The sequence below is a fragment of the Choloepus didactylus genome, chromosome 19 (assembly GCF_015220235.1).
Source record: "Choloepus didactylus isolate mChoDid1 chromosome 19, mChoDid1.pri, whole genome shotgun sequence".
Lineage (NCBI taxonomy): Eukaryota > Metazoa > Chordata > Mammalia > Pilosa > Megalonychidae > Choloepus > Choloepus didactylus.
In genome coordinates this window covers 58,598,199-58,609,487 of record NC_051325.1, presented here as the reverse complement: position 1 = coordinate 58,609,487, position 11,289 = coordinate 58,598,199, and the positions used below count along the sequence as shown (strand labels likewise).

The following is an 11,289-nucleotide window of genomic DNA, read 5'->3' as shown; positions in this document are numbered from 1 at the left end:
CCTCCCTTTCTCCCTCAGAAGTGCACAGTCACCAGAATTCGCTTCTGTCTACAAGTGTGGCCAATCCTGGCTTCAGCTCACACACAGCCCCTAAATGGCCATGACTGTTCTCAGACCTTTTCTCAGCAGCACCTAGTGCTTGCTAGAAGCCATTTCACTGTCCTATTCATGTCTTAAAGAAAATCTGGCAGCCCCAGCTCATCTGGCTGGTCAGAATGCAGTCATGGGCTGCTTCTTCTTCTTCTTTTTTTTTTTTTGACTTTAGCAAAAAAACAAAAAACAAACACCAAAAAAACCCAAAAACATTTCCAAACAAAACAAAGGAATAGGAAATACAATTATCCTGAAATAACTTCATTGCTTCCAATATGCTCATGCCATACCACAAGAAAATTAATGAACCATAGTCATTTCTGAACATTCCCATATCATTAAAATTACCCTCAATATCTTATCTGTTCTTATTAGATTATCGTTCCCCCTTCACTAGCTGCTATCTCTAGGTCCCCAATATTCTACAATATAAGACACTTGCTTTACATTTTTCACAGAGTTCGCATTAGTGGGTAACAGACTATGTCTCTCCTTTTGTATCTGACTTATTTCACTCAACGTTATGTCCTCAAGTTTCATCCATGTCGTCATTTGCTTCACAACCTTGTTCCTTCTCACTGCCATGTGGTATTCCACCATGTGTGTGTACCACATTTTGTTTATCCACTCCTCTGATGTAGGATATTTAGGTTGTTTCCATTTCTTGTTTCCACCTCAGGGCTTCTAATGTTGAATGAATCAGCAGCCCTGGAACTAAGGCGCTATCCTTGTCCAGTCAGCAGTGGAGGCCAAAGGAGACAGGACCATGTGCTTTACAATGTCAGATAGCTTCTCTTAGCAGGAGTTGACAGAAAATGTCAAGTTTCATACCCTCTGAATACCCTGAGTCGGGGAACATCCTTTAGCAAGGAAACAAGACTTTTAACTCCAATTACCTAGAAGGCTTTAAATTTAATTTTTTTTCTGAGAGATTAGCTTAAACCAGTTTATACTATAAGGTGAATGACTGATAATTACATTCTATTTGGAAGTATTCAGTCACTCCACAGTCAATTACTGAGTCCTCAATATGGTCTCTCTGCTAGGTTTGGGAGCTACAAAATGAGTACTTCTGGTGGGAGACAAAGGAGGGAGGGAGGAAGTTTCTTTAAATCTGAGTTCTTTCAAGAAGTTAGATGTCTGGGGGAAGAAAAGAATGCAGAGAACATATATTGCGGTTGATAGGAAGATAGTTTATTGCTCATTTAACAATTCTCTAGTCCACAGAACCTTTCTCTCAAAGTCTCCCCAGCCTGAAATTGAACAGCCCAGGTCTTAGCTATGGACTAGCTGTCAAAGAAAAAGAAGCAGAGTTCTCAACCCTACAGGAGAAAAAGAGGAATCAAATTAGATCCAGTCCCTGTCCTCAAAAGTTATCATCAAATGAGAGGAAATTGTAGCTGTTTTTGAAGCAGACTGTGATAAAAGGCCAAGGAGAGTTACAAAGTACAGCGAGGGCTCAGGTGAGATGCAAGGCCAGGTAGGGCATCAGTGCTGGTGAGATGGTGGCCTTCCTCAGAAGCAATTCCCCTGGCCTGGTTGCAGCCTAGATTAGTGAAATTCAATGTTATGACCAAGAGGACGGCACTGACACCTGCCAATCAGAACCGATGTTGGTCCCTCTGGAGCTCCATTTGCCCTCAGGCATCAACTCTTTAGTTGCCAAATCATAGGCAAGGAGAGGTGGAGGTGGGGGATTACCAACCACTGGGAGTAGCTCCTATTTTAACAATTGGAAATGCCGCTGGGTGCCTTTGGCTAAATACCTGGCCCTGCCTCAAGAGCTATATGAAGGAAGGAGACTGGGGGGTGGGGTGGGGGGTGGGGGTGCAGGTCTGGCTTCTGTGGTGGAGGGTCTTGAACACCACGCTAAAGAAGATGCCCTTCCTTCAGGAAAAGGGAGCCATTCATCCTGGAGACCTAGCTCACAAACAATGATTATTCAATATACCTCTATGAGCTTCTGCTTTCTTTCTGCCCGAGCTGATGGGGATGCTGGGCTGATTGAAGATAACACCACCAGCCCTCTGGCAGCTAGAAAGTGTAGAAGGAATTTGTCAGGGTAGTGATGAGACTCCCCCAAATCACAGATCTCGAGAGCTGATGAGGACCTTGGTGGAGTCCAGCCCTCTTAGAATAAGTGACTCGGCCAAGTTCACGCAGCCCACAGGAGGTAGAGACAAACCACGGGGGTGGGGTGGGGAGGTGCCGTATTCTCAGGAGCAGGGTTGGCTTATTTTAGGGGTACGATTTCGGAGGACTTATTCTTGCTGAATCAGCTCCCTCTCTCACTCTTTTTCTGGCCGTTCCCGGGGTGGAATCCCCTGTGGGTGGAAGGGCGGGACCTTGCGGCTTCTGCGCTCGTCTTCCCGGAGCAGACAGCATCACGCGCCTCCTCCCAGCGGTCCCCAGCCTCTCCAGTCCGCCCCGAGGCTTCCCCGAGCTCGCCAGGCCCGAAGGCTCGGTGGGGCGGGCTCGCGGCCAGGAGCGGTCCTGACGCCGGCGGGTCCCCAGGTCCCGGCAGCGCCCCACGCGGGGCCGCCTCCGCCCAGCCATCTCGGCAGCCGCGGCTGGCAGCGCCACGCTCCGCTCGGAGGGCGCTCCACGGCCGAGTCCCGCGCTGGGGAGGGGCCAGGGAAGCCGCAGCCCCCTCCGCGGGCCGGACGGAGGAGGGGGAGGGAGAGCAGGCGCCGAGCTGGGGCAAGCGCAGGGCTGTGGGCGCCTGTCTTTGGGCACGCACCTCGGCGCCGCGCGCTCCTCGCGGGCAGAGGCGCCTCGGACCTTGGCAGCCAGCCGCGCTGTGCGCCCCGGCTCTCTCCCGGGTGCGTTAAACCCCAGGCTGGAGCGGCTCCGCCGGGGTCACCGGACGCCTTCTCCCCCTTTCCCCGGAGCCAAGGCGTTGAGCCAGAAGCCAACCCCAGCCGGACAGGCTCTCCTATAAATAGAGCGCGTGTGCCGGCTTTGCGCTCTTCCGGCTGCGCAAGGAAGGAGAAAGTTGTGCGCGGGGACTGGGAGCGTGCGGCAGAGGTAGGAGAGGACCCGCTGGCCGAGCCACCCTGCGCCCCGAGCCCTGGAGCTGACTCCGCGGATTTGTGCTTTCATTGTGGGGGCTCGGTTAGCCCTTGCCTCCGTCCGAGTGACACCAATCTTTGGAGAATTTTTGACCAAGACAGAGTGGAAGTCACTTGCTTCCTGGCCATGAACACAGCCTCGCGTTCTTCGCAGTCCCGGAAACACCTGCCTCTGTAATTCGTCGGTCCCTGCGGTAAAGCGGACTCGGACTGGACCGACCGCGGCACCGCTTGGCACTCGTCCCCCTTGTGGCTCCTGTTTGAGACCCCTCTGTTCTTCCGTGTCGGTGGCTCACCTGGGGGGGTTTGGGTTTGGGGTGAGAATTTATTATTATTTTTCCCTTTTAGGTGTAAATGCGAGAATTTGGTGATTTTTAGATGTCTAGGAACAAAGATGGATGCAGAGGCCCCAGAGAGGGCTGATTCTTGAGCGGAGGAGGGTGGAGTAGGGGGTTCTGCATGAGCTCCTTAAAAGACAAAGGTAACCGAGCCAGCCAGAAGAGCGCGAGGGGAGACTTTGACTTCAAACCACAGAATTGGAGGAAGTGTGCGCGCCGCCGCCGCCGCTCCTGAAGCGCTGTAGGTCTAGCCACCGGCGTCTTCGCGAGCGCCGGGGTCCGGGGGTAGGAGGCGACGCGGGCGAGCGGGAGCGTCAGGCGGCTGCGGCTGCCCACGCGGCTCACCATGGGCGCGGGGCTCCGGGCGCTGTCCGCGGTGCCGGCCGTGCTGCTGGCCCTCACGCTGCAGGGGCTGCCCGTCTGGGCGCAGAACGATACGGAGCCCATCGTGCTGGAGGGCAAGTGTCTGGTGGTGTGCGACTCGAACCCGGCCACGGACTCCAAGGGCTCGTCTTCCTCCCCTTTGGGGATCTCGGTCCGGGCGGCCAACTCCAAGGTCGCCTTCTCGGCCGTGCGGAGCACCAACCACGAGCCTTCCGAGATGAGCAACAAGACGCGCATCATTTACTTTGATCAGGTCAGACTCGGAGGGGTGAGGGGTGCCGGGCGGGTGGGGGGCGGTATTCCCGCAGCTCGGACCGGGGCTGCCGGCTCAAGCTAAGGTGGTCGGATTGGGATGTGGAGGATCATTTAGATATTCGCTTCCCCAAACACGTCTGGGTCTGAAACTTCTGATGTCCGCCCAGTCCCTGTTGCCTCCTGGCTGCTGGGCGGTGGGGGAGAGGCCGGGAGCGCAGAGCCGGGAGCGAGAGCTCAGGACAAGTTTAACAGCAACAGGTCCCCAGGAGCTCAAGGGAGTCTGGTCCCGAGACCTGGAAATCACCTGGCCAGAGCTTGGCCAGGCTCCCGATGGCTCTGCAAGGTGCCGCCGAGGCTGTTCCCGCAAGACCCTCCCGGACGCCCCATAAATGTTTGACTTGCTTCTCCCTGGTGGAGAAACTTCCTCCGAAAAGAGCTCCAAGGCTTCCAAGCTCTGCAGAGATCCCGCAGGCGGCCGAAGAGGGTGGAGGGCGGGGGCCGCAGGTCAGATCTCGCCGCCTTGCCGCTGCCAGGGGCCCCTACTCGTTCCAGGCGCCGCCGCAGCTGCTTCGCAGGACGGCGAAATCCTTCCTCCAGTACTTGGAGGAAAGTTGCTGAGAAGAGGAGAAGGAATTGGGCAACTGCGCTGAGCTCCCATAGGGAAGCCCTGGGGAGCCGGCTCGGTTCTCCCTTCCGGGGCTCCTGTCCTCTCAGGGAATTGCAAATTGCGGGAAGAAAGACAGATTTGGGTGTTGAGGGCAGGGAGTGGGAGAGGACCTGGAGAGGGCAGCGGCTTCTGTTTAGCAGACCCAGAGCTCTGGGGTTTGTTGTGATGAAATCCCAGGATATCCACTCAGCCTTAGCGAGGAATCTTAAGAAGACACCTGGCCCCGGGGTTTCAATTTCAACCTCAACAGCACCCAGGGTCTGTTTTTAATTCCAGAGTCACAGATCACAGTTGGATCCAAAGCCACATGTGCAGGAGCACAGGTTAAGTGATGTTCCAGGAAGTTCCAGGGAAGGGGTGAGGTGGCATTTGTGCTCCTTGTTTAATTCTTCCTGTATAATGAATGCATTCTGTAGCTGGCCAAAGGCAGAGAATGCCTCTTGGGGGCTTACTGTTGGATAGCTATAATTTTAAAAGAATTAAGTGGCCCCTTTGGGGTTTTGGTGCAGTATTTTCCATCTTGATGGAAATGAAGCCTGGCACCACCCCTGGTTTGTGTTTGGATGCATTAATTAAGTGCTGGAATACTCTGGACCTTGCACTAGCCTCTGTATGGTAGGGTCTTTTCAATGACCTTTCTGTCAATTAGAAGAGAAGAAGGGTTTGTCCCTCTGTTCGGGGATGATGCAGACGCATCTTAGAGACAAGACACGTTTATTTATAAATCTTGGTGTGCCTGGATGCTCAAATTACAATGTAGAGTCAACATTCAGCCTTATGTGCAGTCAACACTGATCAGCCATTTCCATTACTGCTAATGAGTTATGCTACTTGTCTCTGAATCAGGAAGTCCCCCCTAAGCACTTCAAATTATTTTAAATGTACTTGAAAAAAAATTCTTTGTAAAGCTCTGTTGGGGATTATTATGCAGCTGGTGACTTGTTGTTGCAAAACCATCGATCATCAGGTCAAAGAAATCTGATGCTTCTTTGGGAAGAAGTGAAATCTCAGAATAAAATTATACTCGCACGTGTCTTTTAAGTCAGTTGTTGAGCCTGCTGCATGACCATTATTATATTCCTGCGTGTTATTCAGACATAATAGTACATTTTTAGGGCGAGGCTTGAAAAGGCATTAATATTGTCAAGAAAGCAGTGTTTAAAAGAGACAGTAGCAGAATGCCACTGATATATGGGAAATGGTATGTTTTTAGGGACATCTGATTCTTTTGAATGCCGCTTATATATTTATTTCTTGGAGAGGAATGGAAGAAACCGTAGCTATTTTACATGTCCACCCTCCCCCCATTCTCCTTCCCTCTCATAGAGACTCAACTATGTGAGCGTCACAAATTTAACTTAAGAAGTAGCTTATTGAAGTTCAGGGTTGATTTCATAATCAGCAAGTAGAGCCAGGCTGAACATCTTGGAATACAGAATGCATTGTTGCTTTCTTGGGTAGTAGATACGAATCTATCCTTACCCTTTTCAGTGTGGACTCTTGAACTTCAAATAAAAAGCAATTGATTGGTAGCTGGATAATGGATCACACTGGGAGGGACACAAGAAGGCCACCTACTGCACAAACTGTCCTTATTCGTAGTCTAGTCTTTGGCAGCTCACAAGGGCTGAATCATTGCCAAAATATTATAATTAAGGGCTAGATGGCACAGGAATGGAAAAAATGGCATGGCATCTTAGGAGAAGGTTGGCAGAAGCTCAGAGGAGGGCTGGGCTTTCAGATCACTTTGGGTAGCAGCTGTTTAGTGTCATGGGCTATGTCACATGGTGGAGGGGGTGCCCGTGCCTCTGTGTGATGTGTCCAGGGATGACTGCAGAGAGTCTATGGATGCCGATTGGCTGGCTTGGAAACGTCACCTCTGGACATTGCGAAGGCTTGTAGGCAGTGGGAGGGTAAACACATGGCAGATGCTACTATCTGACTCTCAAGGTAAAGCTAACATTTATACGTGCTCACATGCCACCTAGATGTTTCCACAGCCATTGGGCCTTGCTGGAAATTGAGGCATAAATACAAAGCATTTAATTTACTTTTTCCTGTACCACTTGACAAACAGCAGAACCTTCCAGTAAACAAGTCCATTTGCCAAGTCACTAAAGAGGAAAGAAATAGAAATAGATGGTTTATTCTCTGTGGTTTCTTAAGCTAGTTGTGGATTGAGAATGCAAGGAAGGAAGGAAGGAAGGAAGGAAGGAAAAAAGGAAAAATGAAGGGAAAGAGAAAACTTATTTTACCCACAGAAGAAAATATTTTAATAACTTACTGTTGTTTGCTATTTATTTTTTTTGTAGATCCTAGTAAATGTGGGAAACTTTTTCACATTGGAGTCTGTCTTTGTAGCACCAAGAAAAGGAATTTACAGTTTCAGTTTTCATGTAATTAAAGTCTACCAGAGTCAAACAATCCAGGTATGTGTTTTGAACCTTTCTCTTTTTACCTCCAAACAGCTATGTTTATCTGTAGTGGGTCATGCATTTAAGTATTTATCCAAATGTTTATTTTCCTGTAAAGATATAAACAGCATTTTATAGATTATTTTTAAAACACTTAATTTCCAGTTTTCTCCTTTATAACATAAATTATGATGTGTGACAAATGGTATATAGAAAAATAACCTATTGAAGTCATTGCCGTAATAATTACCAAACATTTAAAAAACATAGTTTACTAAAAATTCAGTGACAGAAATCTCTTTATAAGATCTTGATTTCATTTGAAGAACATGCAAAAATTATTTGAACTTGTAAGGAAACCATTGTAAGACTAGCAGAGCTTTGCAAGTGCATAACAGATAAATACAATAAATTTGCTATCTTTGTTCAAACTATGAGATAAAATTAATCATGAAAAATAAACACATAATGGAATGTTAAATATACTTTTTAAAAAGTGTATGCTATGCTTGGGCTTTAAATGGTTTATCTTCCGTTACTTTGATGTTAGTGAATTCTTATCAGTTGCGGTTTGACATTTAACACTATATTTTGTGTTGTACTTTCTCAGGTAATGGGCTTGACCTTACACTAAAAAGGCAACAGTGGAGCTAGTTCCTATAATATTCATATATGCTAATATCAAATAGCACAAATATGTGTCTATGGAACTCTAGGAAAACATTTTAGCATATGCCCGATACTTACATGCTGTGTCCAAATAGAGGACAGATTACACACTCGTCTGCCACTTTTACATATTCTAGTGAATAGATAAATTGACCAGCCTCAGATTTAATTTATTCAAGCTCATTTTGAACCTCAGAGGGATGAATATCTAGTAAATAAATTTATTTCCATGGAAAAACTCCTCCCAAGCCACATGATTTAGAAATTTATGTCATGTCTGACACAGCATAACCAGAATTATAGCATAGAGGAAAGTTAACAGAATTTTGCATTGCTTATTTGGTAATTATCCACCATTAAAATCTCCAGTGGTGGTAGTGATTATTATTTTTAATGGACTTTTTTTTTTTTTATCAGGGAAAACAAAAAGAATTTACACATACACACATACATATTCTCCATTATTTCAGATGATTTTTCAGCGTGGTGCGTGTCACAGTTGCACGATCACCTGCAAGGATGTTGGCAGAACCTTGCTGTAGCTGGGTTTATCAGGCCAATGGGCACTTCATTTCTTTATTGACTCACTGAGAAGCCACTGGCTTGCTTCATTATCAAATGATTGCTGTTGAGTGGAAAAATAAATAAAGTAGTAAGCTTAATTTATGTTCTGAAAGGAGGCCAGTTTTCATAGGGCAAGTTTGCTTTCTATAGATAGTATTCTCTTGTAGGCATTTAAGAAAATCCCTATGGGAGAAAATAAAGCTCAGCCTAGCCATCTCAGCTGGCTAATTTGCAAGGAAGGGTATGTATGTCCTAACTCTGGGTATTTTACCACACCTGTCATCCTCTGAAGTTATTCATTATCTGCAATGTGTTTTTTTTAATTCATTTTTATTGAGATATATTCACACACCATGCAGTCATACAAAGTGTACATTCAGTTGTTCACAGTACCCTTATATAGTTGTGTGTTCATCACCAAAATTAATTTTTGAACATTTTCGTTACCACACACACAAAAATAATAAGAATAAAAATTAAAGTGAAAAAGAACAATGGAAGTGAAAAAGAACACTGGGTGCCTTTTTTTTTTTTTTGTCCCCATTTTTCTACTCATCCATCCATACACTGGACAAGGGGGAATGTGGTCCATATGGCTTTCCCAATCACATTGTCACCCCTCATGAGCTACATTTTTATACAATCATCTTCAAGATTCATGGGTTCTGGGTTGTAGTTTGATAGTTTCAGGTATTTACTGCTAGCTATTCCAATTCATTAGAACCTAAAAAGGGTTGTCTATATTGTGCGTGGGAGTGCCCACCAGAGTGACCGCTCGGCTCCTTTTGGAATCTCTCTGCCCACTAAGCTTATTTCATTTCCTTTCACATCCCCCTTTTGGTCAACAAAATGTTCTCCATCCCACGATGCCGAATATGTTTTTACTTTAACAACAGTTTTTCAGTGACATTTTTTCTTGTAGGTTAACCTGATGCTAAATGGAAAACCGGTAATATCTGCCTTTGCTGGGGACAAAGACGTTACTCGTGAAGCTGCCACTAATGGAGTCCTGCTCTACCTAGATAAGGAGGATAAGGTTTACCTAAAACTGGAGAAAGGTAATTTGGTTGGAGGCTGGCAGTATTCCACATTTTCTGGCTTTCTGGTGTTCCCCCTATAGAATCTGCTTTCTCCGTGATGTTTATCCAGGTGAGGGGCTGCCCACCCCTGCGTTATTTGAAGATCATTTTTTCATCATTGGATTGATGTTTTTTATTGACTTCTCATGGGTGAATATGGAGTCTCTTTAAGGATTCTAGGCCTGTCCAAACCAATACAAAGTTTCACAGATTATTTTTATGTGTGTGTGTTTCAGTATATTTGGATTGGGACTCAAAGCAGACAAGACCTATCTATGCTTAAATGTAACAGTTAAAAGCTGTCTGCAAGGTTTATCGTGAATTTAGTTTCCTGAAATTAATGAATTCGTTGCAGATGTGGAATTTTATTTCTTTATTTTTTAAAGACTGGTATCTGGGTCTAAGAATTAGAAAACTCTAAGTTCCGACTTCAAGCAACGATTTGTGTATTACTGCCAAAGAACTGTATACTGTGTTGAAATATTGATTACATGTGTTTTTATTCTTTTGGATTTAGTTTATTTTGTTTTCCTAAGGTAACTGGGAACTGTTTTTAGTGACTGGCTTGTGTCTTCTCTACAAACAGGGGAATGAATGATTTGCCCTTGACTCTGAGATCAGAAACATGACTTCCCTAAAAAATAAAATTAAAAAAAGAATGCTTCATAGTTGTATTTTAATTGTATATGTGAAAGAGTCATATTTTCCAAGTTATATTTTCTAATAGGAAGAATAGATCATAATTCTGATGAGGAAAAAATTGCTTACCCAAGCTCTAAGTGCTCAATCCCCAACTCTCAGCAGACAGCTCTCCTCCGCAGGAAATCTTCTACTTTATTGCTCAACTTTAATTAACATGATTGATAATAACTGCTTTATTAAAAACCTAAGGGATTTTTTTCCTTAGACATGACCACTTTATTAACTGGAGATGGGATGCTCCCATTTTTAATTATACCTATTTTTCAAACCTTCTGTTGTGTTTGAAGTATCATCTGGTTTTGCCTTAACTCCTTAAATTGTATATATTTATCTGTTTAACTAATATTAAATCCAAATATCCCGTATTTAAACTTAGTGCAATATCTTATTTTTGTCTTTTGTACGGGTCATATGAATTCATAAAATTATTTATGTCTCTGTTATAGAATAAAGATTAATATATGTTAGTTGAATTGTTTTGTCCTTTTGGTTTTGGAAATATGTATTCTGCATGATTCATTTCCTTTCTCTCTTTCTCTTCTATTTCTTATTTCCTGGAGTTTGAGAAAAGCTTTCTGAATTTTCAGGCAATGTCCTCTGAATTGGTATAGGAAATCATTATTATGTTTAATCTGTCCAAATCCAGGAGTTGCAAGCTTGCCAAAGGAGAATCAATGAACTTAGTAAATTCTCCTTTCAGAAGGACTTGTTGCTTGGAAGTTAAGTTAAAAGAGGTCCCTCCAAATAGCATGAGATTACTCAGTATATGAATAAATGGTGGTGAGTAAAACGGCACAATTTCAAACTCAAAGATTTTGGGGGGAAAAATCTGCTCTTTTCTCAATATTAAGATGATGTTTTAGTAGAAGCTGTTATTACAGTCATCTGGTCTGGAGATTTGGCTAAATTTTCTGGTCAATTAAAACAATTTTGGGGAACCCCCGTTTGTACCTAATGGCAGTGAAGAAGGTGTTACAGGACCCTTTGGAAGGAAATGCAGGCATGTCTTCTAATATAATTGTGACCAATCACCAAGTCAAAATAATCATTCAT

At 44.9% G+C, this 11,289-nt stretch overlaps 1 protein-coding gene across 1 annotated transcript; it reads left to right on the top strand.

Moving 5' to 3' along the window:
* Positions 1–3,816: 3,816 nt before the first annotated feature.
* Positions 3,817–10,606, top strand: CBLN4 (cerebellin 4 precursor). Its single transcript, XM_037811724.1, has 3 exons — positions 3,817–4,139; positions 7,121–7,237; positions 9,378–10,606. Exons 1-3 carry the CDS (start codon positions 3,849–3,851, stop codon positions 9,573–9,575), a joined length of 606 nt encoding a protein of 201 aa, XP_037667652.1. The 5' UTR covers positions 3,817–3,848; the 3' UTR covers positions 9,576–10,606.
* Positions 10,607–11,289: the final 683 nt, after the last annotated feature.